This window comes from Cetorhinus maximus, chromosome 4 (assembly GCF_964194155.1).
Source record: "Cetorhinus maximus chromosome 4, sCetMax3.hap1.1, whole genome shotgun sequence".
NCBI classification, from domain to species: domain Eukaryota; kingdom Metazoa; phylum Chordata; class Chondrichthyes; order Lamniformes; family Cetorhinidae; genus Cetorhinus; species Cetorhinus maximus.
Window position 1 is genome coordinate 108,051,985 of NC_135882.1, and position 22,387 is coordinate 108,074,371.

Here is a 22,387-nt window from a genome sequence, read left to right on the forward strand (position 1 = left end):
CTTATTAATTTTGCTTCCAATTTCCGCCCCTCCATCATTTTCACATGGTCTATCTCTGACACTTCCCTTCCCTTCCTTTACCTCTCTGTCTCAATTTCTGGTGATAGATGTCCACCAATATTCAATACAAGCCTACAGACTCCCACAGCTACCTCGACTACAGCTCCTCACACCCAGCTTCCTGTAAGGACTCCATCCCATTCTCTCAGTTCCTTCGTCTCCGTCGCATCTGTTCTGATGATGCCACTTTCAAAAACAGTTCCTCTGACATATCTTCCTTCTTCCTTAACCGAGGTTTTCCACCCACGGTGGTTGACAGGGCCCTCAACCGTGTCCGGCCCATCTCCCGCGCATCTGCCCTCACACCTTCCTCTCCCTCCCAGAACCATGATAGGGGCCCCCTTGTCCTCACTTATCACCCCACCAGCCTCCGCATTCAAAGGATCATCCTCCGCCATTTCCACCAACTCCAGCATGATGCCACCACCAAACACATCTTCCCTTAACCCCCCTGGTGGCATTCCGCAGGGATCGTTCCCTCCAGGACACCCTGGTCCACTCCTCCATCACCCCCTACACCTCAACCCCCTCCCATGGCACCTTCCCATGCAACCGCAGAAGGTACAACACCTGCCCCTTTACTTCCCCTCTCCTCGCCATCCAAGGGCCCAAACACTCCTTTCAAGTGAAGCAGCATTTCACTTGCATTTCCCTCAATTTAGTCTACTGCATTCGCTGCTCCCAATGTGGTTTCCTCTACATTGGAGAGACCAAACCCAGACTGGGTGACCGCTTTGCGGAACACCTTCAGTCTGTCTGCAAGCATGACCCAGACCTCCCTGTCGCTTGCCATTTCAACACACCACCCTTCTCTCATGTCCACATGTCCGTCCTTGGCCTGCTGCAATGTTCCAGTGAAGCTCAACGTAAACTGGAGGAACAGCACCTCATCTTCCGACTAGGCACTTTACAGTCTTCCGGACTGAATATTGAGTTCAACAATTTTAGATCATGAACTCTCTCCTCCATCCCCACCCCCTTTCCGATCCCCCTTTTTTCCAATAATTTATATAGATTTTTTTTTCCCACCTATTTCCATTATTTTTAAATGTATTTCCATCCATTGTTTTATCTCTACCTTTTAGCCTATTTCGATCCCTTCCCCCCAACCTCACCCCCACTGGGGCAACCGCAGTTTTTTGCTTTTTTCCCTTAAGTTTGATGCTTTCCTGAACTTCTTTAGTTCACCACGGATAGTGGGTCCTCCCCTTGAATTTTTCTTTATAATTGGAATGTACTTATACTAAATACTCTGAAATATCCCCTTAAATGTTTGCCACTGCTTCTCTATTGATCTATTCTCTAGCCTAGTTTCCCAGTTCACTTCAGCTCAGCTTTCATCCCCACATAGTTGCCCTTATTTAAGTTTAAGATAATAGTCTTAGACCCACTCTTCTCCCTTTCAAACTGGGTGTAGAATTCCATCATATTGTGGTCCTGCTAGCTAGGGGTGCCTTTACTGAGGTCGTTAATTAATCCTGTCATGTTACACAATACCATGTCTAATATAACCTGTTCTCTGGTTGGTTCCAGAACATGCTGCTCTAAGAAACTCTCTCAAAAGCATTCTAAGAACTCCTCATCCAGGCTACTACTGCCAATCTGATTTTTCCAGCTTATGTGTAGATTAAAATTGCCCATGATTATTTGCCGTCCCCTTATCATAAGCACACAATATTTTCTCTTGAATACTTTGTGCTACATTGTGGCTGTTAAGAGGCCTGTAGGCCATTCCCTCTAATGATTTTTCCCACTACTATTCCTCACCTCCACCCAAACCGATTCTACATCTTGATCTCCTGAACCAAGATCATCTCTAACTATTGCACCAATGCCCTCCTTGATTAATAGTGCTACCCCTCAACCTTTACCTCGCTTACTATTCTTGACTATCTAGTCTTGACTGTTGATGTAGTCTTAGGCTTTTTCTGTCTGCCCCTTCCTGCCATTCTCCAACCCTCATTTCTCATTTTACTATTTTGCTCTCCTGTCTTGACTCTACACCTTGAATCGCTACCTCTACCCAATCTTGATCCCTCACCCCTCTTTTTTAGTTTAAAGCCCTCTCTACTTCCCTAGTTACACGATTTGTAAGGACACTCGTCCCTGTGTGATTCAGCTGTAAACTGTCCCAACGGTACAGCCCCCACTTTCCCCAGTACTGATGCCAGTGCCTCACAAGCCAGAACACACTTCTCCCACACCAGTCTTTGAACCACGCATTTGTCTCCATAATCTTATTTGCCCTATGCCAATTTGCATATGATTCAGGTAATAATTATTACCTTTGAGGTTCTGTTTCTTAATTTGGTACCTAGCTCCTCATACTGACTTTGCAGAACCTCTTTCCTAGTTCTGTCATTGGTACCTACATGGGCCATGACAACTGGATCCTCCCCCACCCACTGCAAGTTCCTCTGTAGCCCTGAACAGATGTCCCAAACCCTGGCACCAGGCAGGCAACATTGCCGTCTGGACTCTCTCTCTTTGCTGCAGAGAACAGTATCAATCCCCCTCACTACACTATCCCCTGCTACTACTACATTCCTTTTTGCTCCCCCTACTTGAACGGCTTCCTGTACTACAATGCCTTGGCCAGTCAGCTCATCCACCTTGCAGACCTTGCTTTCATCCACAGAGGTTATGAGCACCTCAAATCTGTTTGATAATTGCAAAGTCTGAGGCTCCTCCACTACTGTCTGCTCGGTCCCATTACCTGCCTCAATAACAGTTACATCCTCCTGTCTCTCACTGCTGACCAAAAAGATGACCCTCTTCTAAGAAGAGTGACTGTCTTCTGGAACAAAGTATCCAGGTATTTCTCCCCCTCCCTTATGTTGCGCAGTGTCTGCATTTTGGCTTCCAGATCAATAATCCTGATCTGGAATTCCTCAAGCTCTTACACTTCCTGCAGATGTGTTTATATGTGGATTGCCTTGGCGTCCAAAAGCTCCCACATCCCACAGCTGCAACATAAGTTAGAATGGTAGGACAGGTATTATGCTATTTAGTTAATTTACTTTAATTACTTTCTTCCGATGTATGCTATAATTTACTGTGTTTATTGAATGCTAGTACCACTGGCAACTCAAGGTTATATGCTTAACTACAAAGGTATGTGTTTTAGGTGTTTGGTTAAGTTATAAAGCTTTTATTTTTTTTATCTTTACTGCTTTATTTTAATTTTAAAGTTTTCAAATTTTGGTTTATTATTTTAAACTTTTAGTTAGTTTTATTTATAGATAAGGGTTTAAGAAATATAGGGCTAATTTAATGAAAAGAATTAATAAAAGAAAATCTGGAATTGAAAGCTTGTCTCAGCAATGGTGACCATGAAGCTATCATCAGTTGTGGTAAAAATCCAGCTGGTTCACTAATGTCTTTTTTGAAAGGGAATCTAACATCCTTATGAGATCTGGCCAACCTGGGACTCCAGAGCCACAGCAATGTGGTCGACTCTAATTGCCCTCTGAAATGGTTCAGCAGGCCACTCAGTTACAGGGCAATTTAGGGATGGGCGACAAATACTGGCCTTGCCAGCGATGCCCACATCCCATGAGGGAATACATTTTTTTTTAAATTAGCAGTACTTGCTTTTTTTTTAAACCCTTGTACAGTAAAAGCTTTTGCTTAAAATATGAAATCTTGTGGTGTAATCATTTCAGTTAACAACTGGGAGTTTGAGTATCTTTAAAAGTTAATGATCTCCTTCGAGATCATAACAATGGATTTATTTATCGTCTCTGGATTTATATTCATACTTGTCACAAATAGTCAAATTGCTTGAGAGGATGATAAGCAATCACACAAGGCAAGTTTGGACTAGATGAAATTACAAGAGCATCAATTCATAAGTCGACTCTTACAGTAGAATAGAAAAGACAACCATTTTTTGATGTCAGCCAACATAGCTGTTTTCAATCAATTCAAAAACTAACCAGGCAAACCAATTGGTTAAGTTCCTTTGAACAGCCTTCTTTTCAGTAACAGACAGCAAACTCTTATTGGTAGATTAGTAATACTCAAATCTCAACCAGCTATGTTCATAATTGAAATTATCTAAGTGTTTCTATTTATTATGTTGCATGTTGTCTCCACATCAGTTGCAACGAGGTCAAACTTGATTATCAATAACGTCCAAATCTTAACATCCTTGTAGCCCTTTCTTTACAACTGTGTTATTGAGAAGTCAATTACTCAAGTAGACAGCCTGCATCATTATCATGTGTACAAAGGCCTGCCAGGACCACCTGGGAAAGAGTCATTGAAGGCTGTCTAAACCAAAGTTGTCGTAAAAATCTGATGAGCTTTTGACCTAAAGTTGAACATATTTCCTTTTACTATTGATGCTGGCTGACCTGAGTGTTTGTCACATTTTTCTGTTTTTGCCCTGAATAGATCTAAATTAACTGCCTGAGATGCAAGGTAAGTGTTTCTAGATTTAACTATTGTTTTTCTAAAATATTAAATCTGTTTATAATAAACAGACTAAAACATATCAGAATGTAGTCCGTAACTGAGGGCCAGATAAAGAGTTATTCTTTTTGCATGATTATTTGAATTACACTTGGTATGATTAAATGAAGGCATACATAATCCACACTCCACACAAAATCCTGAATGTTTGGTTCAGTAACCACCGAATACAAGAATATATCAAAACCAACATTTTGCAAATGTAATTTCTAGAAAAAAAATCACAGCAGCAATTTTTTTTAAATAGAATAAATGTCAGTAACTATTTCTGACAGTTTATTTGTAGTTAATGAACGTCAAAAACAATTTAGCAATTAGCCGGCCTTGCTCTCAGTCACCTACCTCTGACACTCTCCAGCGTGCAGAATCAAATCCTCATTATTCTTTGCACTAATGGTTAGTTCATGCTCTGTTGAGTTGAAGACATCTAAGAGAAGGTGGCATTGCCTGGTGCTGTTGGAACAGAATTCATCACGTTTAACAGCAAAATAAAGAAAAAATATAGAATTTTCAAACAGACCAGAAGCAAGTATCAAATATAGAATGATGTTTTAAGATGCATGCAATTTAATTTGTCCTAATACCATCTACCTTTACAGTATGAAGTGGAGAATAGAACTTCTATTTTAGATTCAAAGCGCCCAATAAGAGTCCTATTCGGATCCCATATGTGAAAGGGATTAATGTTTTACATGCGTTGAGGTGCAGTTTACAAGATTCATTTGTATTTCAATATTTCATATCACAGAGTGGCAGGGCATGGGTATACCACCTCGACTCACCACACAATGAGATCTTGATTTAAGTGACACTACAGGAGAAAGCCCCTTTCCTACCAGGGTGGGAACCTGGTCAGCAAACAGCACTATGTTATTTGTATATAGCTGCTAGTATTCAACTTCATCTGCTTGGCTACTTATCTTTGGTCAAAGAACACCTGTGTTAACTCTTTGGGCTTCTCTAGGTTGTATCCCATGCCCAACACAAAACCAATAATCCATAAACAAGACTGCAATGCCTGATGAGGTCTTATGCACAAGTTACCTGGAATCTCATGTCCTGGGCAGACAATAGACCAGTTTAAAATTACTGATTTTCATTTAATGTATGAACAAATGAATTAGGAGCAAGAGTAGGCCGCTCAGCCCCTCGAGCCTGCTCTGCCATTTGATAAGATCATGGCTGTTCTGATTGTGGCCTCTTCTTTCCCGTCTCCCCCCGTACCCTTTGACTCCCTTGTTAGTCAAGAATTCGTAAGTGTAAGATTTCCATAAGCGCACATATTACATCAGAAGATAACTGATGTCACACACGGCAAATATTTATTTCTAAAACAGTATCAGCAGCCAAGTAGGTTTATTCAGACAGGCATTTACAAAAGCAAATAATCACAGCAAATTGATCAAATTAATGAAAATCACAAGGCTACTTTGAACCAATTTAGGAAAAGGTGAAACAGGCAGGTAGTTGAATACTTTTGATTAGATTTCTTTGCAGATCATTCGAAGATGAGCAAATACTTCTTATCAAGATAACAGATACTTGATCCCTACTAATTAAATACTTTCTTGAAATTACATTATCATTTTATTTGTAGAGCTGCATCTCTTCATTTTAGCTAGGTCATAGCTGTAATTAATTGGTATATCAAAGGTGTTATATTATCATTTCAAAGAACCCTTTAAAATACAGCTGCACTTTGAAAGGGCAAAATTTTCTGGGCCCTATAGAAACAGGGATGAAACCAGGATGGGGGTTGTGGGAGATGGTGGGAGCATAGCGGGGAGCCATGTTCACACAGCTCCTCAATGGATTCCTGGGGCTGACAAGAATGTGGATTGGCAGCCCACCTCCTAAATAATTAAGGCCCCAATTAGGGACAATTTTTCAGGTTCATAGGTATTTTCAGGTACTTTTGCATTCTCACACTTGTCTCAGTAGTACCCACCTTTTCCAATAGGAATTAGGCTGCTAGTTTTTGGAAGCCCACCTGTCATTCTGACTGTAGGAGGACACCTCTCAGAAAATAGCTCCACCAGTCCAGCTCCCAGAAAGTGCAGGCTCAGGGTTCCCATTTTGTCCCATAGTAGGTATCCTGAATCACACAGGAAAGTCCTGCCCATGGAGTCAGTGTGTGAAACAGAGGTACTGGGGCTTAAACCTTGGGCAGCAAATTCTCTAAGATTTATGAGGCATAAAAATGGCTTCTTCTGATTTTTTGCAAGTTCTATCTGTGTTGGGCCCGTCCCAATCAGATTAAGTCCTTGAACAATTGCCCTGTGACACATGCTAATTGTTTCAAGATGTGCTTACAACTGTTTATTCAGATGGACAAGTTGGTGAGTAATCAACTAGACTGAATTGTCCTTTTTCTTACAGCTTTCATGTAGAGTCAAAAGAAAATAAACAATTCTTCCAACATGCAGTTGCAGAAGCCAGAGGATGAAATCTCTCTCAAAAAGAATATATTTTAGGCAAAGTTAAAACAAGTTACATTGTCACAGCCACACCACCTACAAGAAGCAAATAACGATGTGTACAGTAATATATATCGTGACACATTGGCCAGAATTTTCAGCTCGGTAAGCAGGGATGGGGCCCGCTCACCGAGGTGTAAAATGATGCGGGGTGACGCTGAGCATGCATCCCGACGTCACCGCGCGGCATTTAGGTTTTCAGTTTGGCGGGCACGCAGCTGAGTCGGCTGCATGCCCGCCAAACTGTTAAAGGCCTATTAAGGCCATTTAAAAACTAATAAACTGAGCTGCCCATCCAACCTTAAGGTTGGAGGGCAGGCGAAGAGCCCAGGCGGCCTTCGTGTTTTTCATGGAACCTCATCCACGGGTGGGATGAGGTTTCATGAAGTGTTTATAAATTGAATAAAAAATTTTATAAAAATTCATTGACATGTCCCAGCTCATGTGACACTATCACATGAGGGGGCATGTCTTCAAATTTTTTCTTTTCTTTATTTAGATTTTTAAAAGTTGGGTGCCTCAGGGAGATTTCTGTGCTCTTTCACAGGCCCCGACTCAGGAGAACCCCCTTCCCCCCCGCCCGCACAGGGAGCGCTCAGCGCTTCCGGGCGCATGTCATGTTGGGTGGGCTTTAATTGGCCCATCCACGTAAAATGGTGGCGCAGGCCCAAACGGTGGCGCCCACCCCCACACAGCTCCCCCCCCGATGGGGGGGAAAATTCTCCCCATTATGTTGGTTATTTTCTGCTTCTTCTTTACCAAGATCTCCCCATCAACCATACAACCTGCTCCAAGGATTCTGTTCAAGCCATTCTATCTTAAGTGACAAGAGGGCACACAAAAATTGTCCATCTGATCTCATTGTCCAACATTAACCGTGTTTAGAAAAGATTTGTTCTGCTGTTGCAATAGTTTTCTTCAACAGTGTTGAAATATGTCAAAAAAAAATTCCAAATAGTGATTTACATAAGAACATAAAAAATCAGAACAGGAGTCGGCCATACGGCTCCTCAAGCCTGTCCCGCCATTCATAACATCATGACTGATCTGATCATGACCTCAACTCCACTTTCCTGCTGCGGCAGAAATTCCTCCTCATCCCCGTCATAAACAGGACTATTCTGAAACTGTGTCCCCGAGTTTTAGGTTCCTCAACAAGGAGAAACATCCTGGAAAAACTCAGCAGGTCTGGCAGCATCGGCGGAGAAGAAAAGAGTTGATGTTTCGAGTCCTCATGACCCTTCAAAAGAACTGAGTAATTCTGTTGAAGGGTCATGAGGACTCGAAACGTCAACTCTTTTCTTCTCCGCCGATGCTGCCAGACCTGCTGAATTTTTCCAGGTAATTCTGTTTTTGTTTTGGATTTCCAGCATCCGCAGTAGTTTTTTGTTTTTATTATTAAGGAGAAACTTCCTCTTGGCATCTACCCTGTCAAGCCCTCTCAGAATTTTATACTTTCAATAAGATCACCTCTCATTCTTCTAAAGTCCAATGAGTATAGACCCAACCTTTCCTCATAAGACAACCCCTTCATCCTAGTAATCAACCATGTGAACCATCTCTGAGTTGCCTCCAGTCCAAATATATCTCTCCTTAAATAAGGTGACCAAAACTGTACTAAGTATTCTAGGTGTGCTCTCACCAGTGCCCTCTACAGTTGTAGCAAGACTTCCCCATTTATTACTTCATCCCCCAAGCAATAAAGGCCAACATTCCATTTGCCTTCCTTATTACTTGCTGTACCGGCATGCCAACTTGAGATTCATATAAGAGGACACCTAATTTTCTCTATACCGCAGAATTCTGTAGTCTCTTTCCATTTAAGCAGACAACCTTATACTTTCCAACATTATACTCCACATGCCAAATTTTTGCCCACTCACTCAGCTGATCTACATGTTTGCCTCATAACTTGCTTTCATACCTATCTTTTTATTATCAGCAAATTTGACCACAATACACTCTGTCCCTTTATCCAGGTCATTAACATACATTGTAAATAGTGGAGGCCCCGCCACTGATACCTGTGGCACCCGACTAGTTAAATATTCGCTGCAGGAAGCATCAGGCCTACGCGCTGCTCATCAAAATTTTGCAACGGAGATAGGTAACTTATCACATGGCAACCTCAGGGCTTAAACAAATATCCTACCATTGGCGTCAAAGCAACATTACAAGTAATCCTCTGGGACTTCCTTGCTTTTGCATAGTTTACAAGATTGAATGAGGCATTAGTCATGTAAATTGTACCTTTCAAAAATTCTAAAACAGACAAACCTTAATCATAATCATGTTTAGAAAAGATTTGTTCTGCTGCTGCAATAGTTTTAACAGTGTTGAAATATGTCAAAAATATTTCCAAATAGTAGTGCACAAGCTTTTTCCATGTGATTCTAAAATTTGCACTTTGATTTGAGAGCTACAAATACATTATAACTCTAATTAGCTTCATGCTAATAGATACAAAATGGTTTGCACAAATCACCAGCTTCTAAAAGTCAGGTAAAACTAAGCATTTTTAGTCACTTTGCACAGTTAAAAAAAATTGTATTGTACTGTGACAGGTTGCGGTGTGTGGGAAGAGGGCAGGGTTGGGGTGGAGTTTTGCCAGGCCCTTGGAGGGTGGTGGGCAAGGGGGGCGCTGAAGAGCAAGAAAAAATCAGAAAATAATTACATTGGACAGGAATGCCCTATCAACATTCCAGCAATAGTACTGAAGACTTGTGCTCCAGAACTAGCTGTGTCCTCAGCTAAGCTGTTCCAGTACAGCTACAACACTGGCATCTGCCAAGCAATGTGGAAAACTGCTCAGGTATGTCTTATCCACAAAAAGCAGGACAAGTCCAACCCGGCCAATTAGTGCCCTATCAGTCTACTCTCGAACATTAGCAAAGTGATGGAAGGTGTCATCAACAGTGCTATTGACACTTACTCAGCAATACCCTGTTCACTGGTGCTCAATTTGGGTTCCATCAGGGCCACTCAGCTCCTGGCCTCATTTCAGCCTTAGTCCAACCATCGACAAAAGAGCTGAACTCAAGGGGTGAGGTGAAGGTGGCTGCTCTTGGCATCAAGGCAGCATTTGACCAAATGGGACATAAAGGAGCTTGAGCAAAACAGGAATCAATGGGAATCAAGTGCAGAATCCTCCACTTGTTGGAGTCATACCTAGCACAAAGGAAGATGCTTGTAGTTGTTAGAGGTTAACCATCTGTCCTCAGACATCACTGTAGGAGTTCCTCAGGTTAAAGTCCTAGGCCCAGCCATCTTCAGCTGCTTCATCAACAAACCTTCCCTCCATCATAAGGTCAGAAGTGGGGTTCTTCACTGTTGACTGCACAACGTTCAACACTATTCGTAACTCCTCAGATCCTGAAGCAGTCTGTGCCCATGTGCAGCAAGACCTGGACAATATTCAGGCTTGGGCTAACATGTGGTGCGATTGTTACTTGCCACTTAAGTGCCAGGCAACGACCATCTCCAACAGGAGAGGATGCAACCATCTTACCTTGGTATTCAATGGCATTACCTTCACTGAATCCCCCCACTATCAACATCCTGGGGGTTACCATTGACCAGAAACTGATTTAGACCAGCCATATAATTACTGTGGCTACAAGAGCAGGTCAAAGGCTAGGAATTCTCTGGAGAATAACTCATCTTCTGACTCCCCAAAGCCTGTCCACCATCTACAAGGCACAAGGAGTGTGATGGAATACTCTCCGCTTGCCTGGATGAGTGCAGCTCCAAAAACACTCAAGAAGTTCAACGTATTCAAGGATAAAGCAGCCCGCTTGATTGGCACGCCATCCACGACCTCCAACAAGCACTCCCTCCAACATCCACTCCCTCCAACACTGATGCATTGTGGCAACAGTGTGTACAATCTAAAAGATGCACTGCAGCAACTTACCAAGGTTCCTTCGACAGCACTTCCAAACCTGTGATCTCTACCACCGAGAAGGACAAAGGCAGTAGATGCAAGGAATACCACCAACTGCAAGTTCCCCTCCAAGCCACACACCACCCTGACTTGGAACTATATCGCCATTCCCTCAGTGTCCCTGGGTCAAAATTCTGGAACACCCTACCTAACAGCACTGTGGGTGAACGAACACCACATGGACTGCAGCAATTCAAGAAGGCAGCTTACCACCACCTTCTCAAAGGCAATTGGAATGGGCAATAAAAATGTTGGCCTAGCCAGCAACACCCACATCCCATGAAAGAATTTAAAATAATGTTTCCACCTACTCCTCCTTTCCTGGCGGGCACTGACAGCAACCCACCCGGCAGCAGCGATAAGTTAATTGAGGTTGTTACTAAAGCAATTAGCAGGCATTCTCTGAGGAGCAATGGAATTTTATTGGTGTTACAAAGGGCTCTCCTGTTACTCACAATAATAGGTTGTGGTGGAAGAATTAATCCAAGCAGGGCTCTTGGTTAAAGCTGGTTTATTTCCAAGACAACTCCTCAGTGCTACTAACTTCCTAGTAGCTTCCACCCAAAGCTGTACCTTTTTATTCTATTCAGTTGGGATAATTAATGCCCATCACCTGTTTAACTACCAATTGGTTTTAACAAGATGATTGCCATATTAACAGATTAACTTGCATCAACCCATTTTATCTTAGAGATCTCTTTTCTTTCTAGCATCTCCTTTCTGCTGGCTAGGTCTATTCGTAGTCCTTTTTCCGTGACACTTTTCGTGGAATGAACGTTGTCCCAAAGAGACCAGTTATCAACATAACATTTTATGGGCAAATTTTTCCCACATTGCCCCTTATATAATATTTGTCAATATATTGGACAAGTAAACCCCAATATCAAAAGCCTCTAATAAGGCTAACATTTCAGCAGCTAAGGTGCTTTTCACTTTTTATTTTCTTGGCCTCCCAAGCCAGCGGGCAACATTTATCGTTCTTTCCCACCAAGAATATGATGAACCCTGCTGTGCTAGAGTACCCATCCAGAAGATTGGCATGTGAAGCATCACTAAAAATGACCAACCTCATATCTTCTGGATCACCCAAGGCTGGAAACTTGAGCACACATCTCTGAGTTTAATTTTTTAAAGTGTTTTATTTGTTCTCAGAACTTGCTCAACTGTCGCATATTTCATCATGGTACTCAGCTCCAACACATCAAACCTAGCGTCACGGCGAGTCTGAGTGCACAACCAGTTCAACTGCCCAACCAAACTTCTCAACTGTTCCATTTCTTCCTTGGTAGCAGGATTCTCTTTTTGTGAGGATCTGCCATGAGTTAATGGGATAAAATTAAAATTTTCTAGATAAGGTTGTTGATTCAATGTCACTCCTAACTTGCTCTGCTTAATATCTAAACCTATGTATTTAAAGGCCCCAGAAGCCTGACTTCCAACCTGGAAATCCTTCTTTATTTTCTCGATTACCCATCGTTCAAACTCTACAGATCCTCCCCACAGGGAATCATCAACGTGCATGATAAAGATCCCAGCTAGTTTCTCCTTATGGTACCAGTAGAACACCGCGGGGTCTGCCTTTAACTGAATGCAACCTATTTTCAACAAGACAGACCTCACAAAAAAATACCATACTCTTGATGCATCATTCAACCCATAAACACACTTATTCAATTTCCATAGCTTTCCTTCTACATCCCTGGCTTCTTTGGGTGGTTTCAAAAAAACTTCCCTTTGAAACTTCTCCCCCTGTAAAAACGCAGCCTATATATCAATCGATTTGCACCCCCAGGAATAGGATGCCAAAATAGCTAAAAAAGAAATCTTCAAACTCACTTTCCCCGCAGTAGGCAAGTCCACTCTGACATCCTGATCTGCTAGTCTGTCTTCAAAGCCTCAGGCTACTAATCTCACTTTGGCCTTATATGTGCCATCTGGGAGTACCTTTTCTGCCCAGGTCCATCTGTGAGATAAAGCTGGCTATCCTGTGTCAGGTATTTCAGAATATACCCCAAATTCCTTCCAACTCTTTCCGTTTGGCTTCCTTTATCAGCTTACTATCCAATTTATTAGCAGCTACTCGAATCTCTCTGTCATAAGGACTTCTACTTCTATTGAGGTTGCTAGCTTGCTCTCTCTCTCTCTAGTCTTCCTTGTTAAGCTATGGCCTCAACTCACATTCCTCTCCCTTTCTGGACTGCTCCTATATGATCATCCTCCCATGCGAACAGAACTCCGTTTGCAAGTCCATGATCTTTTTCTAGGACCACGACCACTTTCTGGTCCACTGTCAGAACTCATTCTGCACTTTGTGTTTCCACATCTTTATCTCAGTTTGCCCATCGATAGAACTTGTCTCCTATCCTTCATCCTGCACATTTAGCCAATGTTTGCATTTACCAGTGGCCTTTCCTGCTCGCTCTATGATGGTGGCATCCCTCCACACATTGGTCCCTTCTGGCATTTATGTTACCTTTGTTCCTACTTTGGGTAATTGCCCCTTTGGACGAATAGCGTTGTCCTATATCTCAGTATTACTTTGTTCATAGCCAGTCACCCCTGTATCTGCTGTCGTCTGCTTCTCATAACTACCCAGTGTATGTGTATGTGAAGTGCATGGTGCCTCCTCGCGTTCTATGTCCTCTTCAGAACCTGTAAAGGTATAGGCAGTACCAATTAAACGTGAAGAATGTGCCCTAACAGTTTGATTACCGTGTTGCACAATTACTACTTCCTTTTGACTCCCTATAACCTTGCCAGGTCGTTTCCACTCTTTCTGGCCTTCCCTTTAATAATATACCATGTCTCCTTGTCTAAACTGTATTCCTGATGGTCTTACCCGGTGCCGTAGGGCCCACCGAATTTTCTCCGAAACCTCAGCTTTAATGAAAGCTTTTCTGCCCGCATGCAAAGCATTCAGATGAGCGGAAAAAGTGGAGGTAATGCCAGTCCCTTCTGGAGCAGGGGGAGCATCTGACAACACCGAAGGTAACTTCGGATTTCTTCTGCACACCAACCGATCCAGTCTGCACCCCCCAACCATTTGCAGAAAGTTCTTTGTGTACACCGCCCATGCTAGCGCCATTTGCAGTATACAACCTGGTTGATTGGCTAATATTTTATGCAACACGTCATCCATTACTGCATGGTTTCCTTTCACAAAGACCATAACTAAATGGGCTCTCAGTTGCAGTGTGCATAACTATGTTTAAATTTTCGCACATATTTCGAAGTTCCTCACTGGCAAATTCCCCACCATTATCTGAGGAACTTTGTTCCTACCCATTTCTCCATGACCTTATCGACAATGGTCTGTTTGTCTTTACTACGTATCACAGTGGATAGACTAAATCTAGTTGCCATATCTATTAAGTGTCATAAAAAATACCCCTATCCTTGTCCCAAACTTTCAAGTCCATTGCCACTGCATCGTTAAACTCCCTGGCTAGTGGCAAGCTCACAACAGGTCGCGGCGTTGTCTTGCGATATTTAAGGCAAATTTCACACTCGTTCAATAAGATCATCATATCTTTTATCGACCACTCCCGCATCTCGAAGCAGAGTCTTCAGTTTCTGTGGCGCCGGATGTGCAAACTGTCTATGTAATTTCAAAATGATCATCTTTTTGTCCACCAAATTCTCATTCTCAGCAGTTAGCAAAACTTCATGAACTATTTGATGAGAAATTGCTGGCTTTCTTAGTGGCAAGCAGTAATGGCCTGACCAAGTAAAATGGAGATACACATTTTTGTCAAACACGACTGCTCTATCATTCTTCATATCTGGCATCATCTGAGCCTTCTTAATCACAGATCGACTCAACAATCGTGGTTTGTCGCTAGAAACCACATCAGTACTGATAAACAGATTGATCCCTGCTATCTTACAAGGGAGGACCATCCGTTTGGAGGTTGTTAATGTATTGTCATCCCTGAACCTGAAGCAGGTAGAGCTTTCATATTCTTTGATCTTCCGCCAGTCTGCCACATCGAAAGACTCCAGGTAGCAGTTAAGTCAGTCCATGCTGCACACCGTAGAAGTGCAACCACTGTCCAGAACTGCACAGTTGAAGGAATCTACCATCAAGATACTCATCACCAGATTCAAACTCTCAGTGATCAATATAATTCCGTCATGACAGTCACCATCATCATTTTCAGTTTTAGATGAATCCGTCTCTTGGGTCACTTCAAAAACATGATTCCTTCGCTGTGGGCACTTCATTTCGTAATGGTACTGGGAATCACACTGAAAACACCAATTAACCATTCCCTGTGCATTTTTTGGATTTAAACATCTACGGTCACCATCCCAGACACGCTTTTTGTCCCGACTCTCAAATTGGCTAGGGTTATGACTATTTTCAGACCTCTTGTCATTAACCCCATCTTTGTATTGGAATCTTCGTCTAATATTTGGTTGACCGGGAAATTCGGTCACCATTGAATCCTCTATCCTTTGTTTCACAGCATAGTTGTTCGCATTTGCTAAAAGAAAGTGGCAGGAAATGACTGTTTCCCCAGAAATTTTTTTAGGGCAGCAGCCAGTTGATCTAAGAGAGGTTCTTTCCCCCGGAACTGAACCGCTGTTAGTACTAAAAAGACTATCAACATGGGAAACGCAAGCACAGTCCAGTAATTTAAATGCCAGTACGGATTCTGGAATTTCAAGTTCAAATCACTGAAGTCTCCTGTACCATTTATCAAAATCTATGATATATTCTTCCACGGACTGATCATCTGATTTCCTAAACTTATCAAAGATCGTCCAAGCTTCATACGCTTCCAATAACTCATCCTTTTTGTAGAACTTATCCAAAAATTGTATCAGATGGTTTAATCCATCATGATCCATAATAATCATGATCCAAATTATCCACTTTCCACTCTGAAAATACTTTACTCATGATCTTACTTTTGGCTGGTGATGATAACGCCAAAGCCAGACCTTGCTTCTTCTGGGGTATAGCAGTAACCCAGGTCTACATTTCAACTTCAGCCTTACATTGCTGATAAGGTTCAGAGTCAGAAAAAATTGGTGGATAGTCAAAGCTTGCAATTTTGCACCATCCTTCCGCCATTCCGTAACTTAAACTGTTAACAAAAGTACACTTTTCTCTCAGAGGACTGAGACAGAAAGCTTCATATACAGCAATGAATCAGAAAAGCTTAAAGTTCATCCCCTGCTGCCATGTTATTCACAATAAGAGGTTGCGTTGGAAGAATTAATCCACGCAGGGCTCTTGGTTAAAGCTGGTTTATTTCCAAGACAACTCCTCAGTGCTACTAACTTCCTAGTAGTTTCCACCCAAAGTGTTCCAGCTGTACCTTTTTATTCTATTCAGTTGGGATAATTAATGCCCATCACCTGTTTAACTACCAATTGGTTTTAACAAGATGATTGCCATATTAACATCCCCTTGTGTCTGCAGCTCGTCAATTCACAGGAGGCAAGGGCACAGCAAGAAGTCAGAGCACCAAAAAAAAATATGCAATCTGCACACTAAAGATGGAAACTCCACAGGCAGAGGCTTGCAGTTCCATGATTATCTCCTGGAGGTTGATATCACAATGCAGGTGATGAAGAAGTGGCTGCCATTTCCTGCAGCCGTTTCACTCCTCCATTTCATCCTGCCCTCTCTTGTCCCATTCACCTCAGCAGCGCTCTCATGGAGGAGAAAGTAAAGGCTGTCGACAGCCCTTGCAATTTCATGCACTGAATTGCTTTCCCACATCCTCAAACTGCCCATCGTCTCTAATTAGATGGCAATCCCAGAGGTGGTCTTTTATTGCACCCTCCCGGAATATTGTAGCGGCAGTCCTGCTGCTGTGCCAATTGGGTTCATGACCTGAAAGTGGTCCTTCCATCCTGAAGTACGTCACAATGTGGAAATTCAGCCCATAAACACTGCTAGTTTGAAATTTTGAAAGATCAGATAAATAATATCCGAGTTATAGTTCATAGTAAAATAGTCTGTCGATCTATAGAGAAATCAATGAAAATATAACCGGTGTGGAATAGCAAAAACTAGAAACTATTGAAGCCTTCTAAAGGAAGAATAAATGAGGGGAGGGGATTTATGCTCCAAACATCTCAGCTTACATAATTCATGTTTTTACCATTACAAAATTTCATTCATCAACAATGTCAATCAAGTTTGGTACCACTTTATGTTCAGTACCGTTGCTATTACATGGAATCAGGCAAATGCTGCAAATTGAATAATTGGGATATTATCTTCAAACGAACATAAAAGAGTCAAATAGTTCACTGTCAATTTAGCAGAGAAAGGTTATTTCCCGACAGCTGCTTTCTATTAACATTTCTAAATTATTTCTATTAGTTCTTTGTGTGCTACAAGCCTATTTTCAAATATTGTATACTTCTCGAGTGATTAACTTGCTGCAACTAATGAGTAAAATGGGTCGTAACTTCCGAGCTACGGGACAGTGCATCTCGGGGGGCGCCCTGCACTGGGGGATGTTTAAACTTCCTTTGGGCAATTGCTCTGCACTGGTAACCATCCAAAAATGCAACTTAGATCGCAAACGTTAGATGGTTCCGACTGTGTTAGAGTAATTATTTTACCCCCAAAAAGATGGAAGAATTAAAACCATTTCTAGCTTTTGGGTAACTATAGCACCGATCCACCTCATTCCCACACAGGACTCCCCCCTCCCTGAACCCCCAGATCCCTCCCTATCAATTCATAGGAGTGGTTTGCCAGTTTCTTTGTTACCAACTATGTTATTATGAACAAATTATGTATTATGAATCCATGATTAGAAGCTAGATAGACCTGCATTATACAATCAGTACATTACATTCTCCCAGTCTTAGCTTTCTGGCTACAATGCACCCACTCATAAAAGCAGGATCAACGACCAAAGGCTCCCTCCAGTCAGATAACTATAAGATTGTCATTGTGCTATGATTGCATTGATTATCAGGATAAGTAGTCAGGAAATTTAAAACAAAGTGAAAAACAAGAAACATTGTGAGGAAGTAACGCATTCATTTTAAAGTGAGTATTACAGTCCATAAAAGCACTGGAGTGTTTTAATCCATAAGAAAGATTTTCAAATTTGATTTAATAAATTGGGAAAATAGATTTAACACAGCCTTCTAATTTTTTATTTGGAACAAATCGAGGTTATATGATAATTCAATATGCTGAAATAAGGTAGAAAGATTCTGATGGAGCAGATAACACTAGGGCATCACATACATCAAGACATACCAATACAATACCCTGAGATTGTTAAAATGCACTTTGACCTGAGACTATGCATCAATATATGTGACGTCTCAAGATTACATTAAATCTCTACATTTAGGCAATGATGACTAATTTTAGCATTGGAAATATAAACTCATGGAGTTCCTGCAAAAAAATACAGCCTCACATTACAGGGTTATTGAAGTAACAGATTGAAGAATGAACTTTTAGTAATCAATTTGTATGACATTAAAATCCCGCTAGACCTCTACATGATCAATTCTGCTCTATTACACTCTATGTATGGGACAATGTATAATAATCCCATGTGGTGATTCTGGAATTTAGGATGAAGGTGCAAAGAGCAAAAAACAAGACACTGGCGACTTTAACCGCAGTGCAGTAAAACTGCAGTGAAATCAAGCACAGGGGCAAATTTTTTCTAAACACGGGACCAAAATCTTGCAGGAGAGTGGGGTAACTCCCAGCATGTTCTGTTAGTCTTTTTATGGCACCCATCAGCTAATTTGCACTGCATACTGGAAATGCGTGCTGATAACAGGGCACTTGGGATCTTAGCAAACGACAGGGCCAACAGTGTATCTCCCTAACCAATGAGATTTAAGAGTTAAGAAAGAAATAGAGGAAGGGACAGGGAAGGTGAATTGCAGTCAAATGAAGTACAGAAAGAGAAATAGAGATGGAAAGAAAAATTTGATTATGAGAGATAAAATGGAAAATTTGGGAAATAATTAAACTGAAAATTTTTAAATCTCTAAGAACCATTTTCCATATGCAGGACCAAGATTCAACAGTTTAATTTGTTCCCTTGGCAAAAGAGATTGCCTAGCATTGCATTAACAAGTGAAGAGGACACTCAGTAGAGTGCATACCTCAGTCACACTGTGTTAACTCAGCATTATTACAATTACGCAGCTCTTCCTGAGGCTTTCTCCTGCCTGGTTGATGCTCTCTAGCTACAAATCTTTTTGTTAAGAGTTTCCATCTCACTGAGGAAGCTTCAGGCCAAAATAATAATGAAAGGACAAAACTGAAGGCTCTGTATCCGAATGCACGTAGCATTTGAAACAAAACAGATGAACTGACAGTGTAAATCAAGATAAATTAATTAATAGCCATTACAGAGACATGGCTGCAGGATGGCATAGATTGGGACCTGAATATTGGAGGGTATGAGAGTTTTAGGAAGGATAGGAAGGTGGAGAGGTAGCTCTGTTAATTAAATACGACACTAGCACAATAGAGAGGGATAACCTAAGTTCAGGAAACCAGGATATAGAAGCAGTTTGGGTAGAGATGAGAAGTAATAAAGGCAAGAAGTCACTTGCGGGTGTGGTGTACAGGCCCACTAATAGTAAACACATGGTAGGACGGGTATCACAGTAGAAATAACGGGGGCTTGTCAGAAAGGCACAACGATTATCATGGGGGATTTTAATCTACATATAGATGTGAAAACTCAGATGGGCAAAGGTAGCATAGACGATGAATCAATAGAATGTTTTCAAGATAATTTCTTAGGTCAGCCTGTTGTGGAGCCAACCAGGGAGCAGGTTATACTGCAATGAGATAGGATCAATTAATGACCTCATAGTGAAGGCTCCCCTAGTTAACAGTGATCATAATATGATTGAATTTAAATTCAGTTTGAGGGAAAGAAGAGTGGGTCTAACACTGGTATTTTAAACTTAAAAATTATGAGGGCATGAAAGCAGAGCTAGTTAAAATTAACTGGCAAATTAGGTTAAGCGATAGGTCAATAGAGATGCAGTGACAGACATTCAAGGCATATTTTAGAATATACAGAATAGATACATTCCAACGAGAAAGATAAACTCCAAGGGGAGGACCCACCATACGTGGTTAACAAAAAAATTAAGGATAGTGTCAAACTTAAAGAAAAAGCACATAATTACGCGAAAGTGGGTCGCAGGTCAGAAAACTGGTCAGAATATAAAAAGCAGAAAAGAATAGCTAAAAGAGTAATAAGAGAGAAAAATTAGAGTATGAAAGAAAGCTAGCTGGAAGTGTAAAGACAAATAGTAAGAGTTTCTATAGATATTTAAAAAAGAGTTAACAAAGTGAGCATTGATCCTATAGAAAGCGGGTCTCGGGGATTAATAATGGAAAATTATTAGATGGCAGATGAATTGAACTGGTGTTTTGCATCGGTGTTCACTATTGAGGATACAAGTAACATCCCAGAAATAGTTGTAAAACAGGAATTGGAAGGGAGTAGCTCAAGGAAATTACAAACACTAGGGAAGTGGTACTTATCAAATTGTTGGAACTGCAGCTTGACAAGTCACTGGGTCCTGACTAATTTCATCCTAGATTCTTAAAAGAAGTGGCTAGCGAGATAGTTGATGCATTGGTTCTAATGTTCCAAAATTCACTAGATTCTGGAAAGGTTCCATTCGATTGGAAAATAGCGAATGTAACTCCTTTATTCAAAAAGGGAGGGAGACAGAAAGCAGGAAACTATATGCCACTTAACTTAACATCTGTCAGAGGGAAAATGTTAGAAGCTATTATTAAGACATTACAACAGGGCACTTAAATAAATTCAAAGTAATTAGGCAGAGTGAACATGGTTTCGTGAAAGGGAAATCGTGTTTAACCATTTTATTGGAATTCTTTGAAGAAGTAACAGGCTTCTAAAAGGGGAGCTGATAGATGTACTGTACTTAGATTTTCAGAAGGAGTTTGATTAAGTGCCTCATCAAAGGTTATTGCAGAAAATAAAAGCTCACTGTGTAGGGGGTGACAGAGTGGCATGATTAGAAGATTGGCTAGCTAAGAGGAAACAGAGTAGGCATTAATGACTCATTTTCTGGTTGGCAGGAGTGGTGTGTCACAGGGATCAGTGCTGGGGCCTCAACTCTTTACAATTTATATAAATGATTTGGATGAAGGCATGGTTGCTAAATTTGCTGACGACACAAAGATAGGAAGAAAAGTATGTTGTGAAGAGGACATAAGGGGGCTATAAAAGGGTATAGATCGGTTAGGTGAGAGGGCAAAGACCTGGCAAATGGAGTGTAATGTGGGAAAATGTGAGGTTGTCAATTTTGACAAAACGAGTAATATCTAGATGGTGAGAGATTGCAGAATTCTGAGATACAGAGCGATCTGTGTGCCCTAGTGCATAAATCTTGGAAGTATACTATGCAGGTGCAGCAAATACTTAGCAAAGCTAATAGAACGCTATCATTTATTGCAAGGGGAATTGAATACAAGAGTCGGGAGGTTATGCTTCAGTTATACAGGGCATTGGTGAGGCCACATGTAGAGTGCCGTGTACAGTATTGGTTTCCTTATTTAAGGAAAGATGTAAATGCATTAGCAGTTCAAAAAAGGTTTACTAGATTAATGTCTGGAATGGGTAGGCTGTCTTATGAGGAAAGGCTGGGTAGGCTAGGCTTGTATCCACTGAGTTTAGCAGAGTAAGAGGCAACTTGATTGAAACATACAAGATCCTGAGAGGGTGGATGTGGACAGGACGTTTCCGCTTATGGGAGAACCTAGAACTCAGGGTTACTGTTTCAAAATAAGGGGTCGCTCATTTAGGACAGAGATGAGGAAAAAAAAAATTCTCTCAAAGGGTTGCCAGAGTTTGGAATACTCTTCCTCAGAAGGTGGTTGAGGCAGGGTCCTTGAATATCTTTAAGGCAGAGGTAGATAGATCCGCGATAAGCAAGGGGGTGAAAGGCTATTGGGGTCAGGCAGGAACGTGAAGTTGAGATTAAAATCAGATCAACCTTTAACTTACTGAATGGCGGAGCAGCTCAAAAGTGGCCTATTCCTGCCCCTCATTCATATGTTCGTAATGCACATCCAACAACCTGTTCTGAAAACTCTGTTCACATTTTGACAACTGTGACAAATTGCACGACAGCAGCTGAGACAATTCACAATATTCTAAAACAATCAACAACATTCTCAATAAAATAATCCACAGCATTCTAAAAAAAAGTCAATTTGCCCTTCAGTTTCTCCCAATGTTAAGAGTTCCTTTAAAAAAGTTCCAGAATCCAGGTCTACATCTTCACAGTTCTTCCTTGGACCATAACCCACCTGTGTACCAAATTTCATTGAAATCCATCCATTCATTCTTGAGGTACATTGTTTAAAGTCAAACAGACGAATGGGATAAAAATATTACTTCCGCCCACCTTCAGTGGCAGAGGT

General features: G+C 41.4%; 1 protein-coding gene across 5 annotated transcripts in view; it reads right to left on the bottom strand.

Annotated features, from left to right (window-relative positions):
• trappc9 (trafficking protein particle complex subunit 9) overlaps positions 1-22,387 on the bottom strand; it is a 971,003-nt gene that overhangs the window by 544,022 nt on the left and 404,594 nt on the right. For all 5 annotated transcript variants that reach the window (XM_078540606.1, XM_078540605.1, XM_078540610.1 and 2 more), the window contains one exon: positions 4,879-4,989. In XM_078540606.1, coding sequence (XP_078396732.1) covers positions 4,879-4,989 — 111 coding nt within the window. The remainder of the gene's footprint in view (positions 1-4,878; positions 4,990-22,387) is intronic.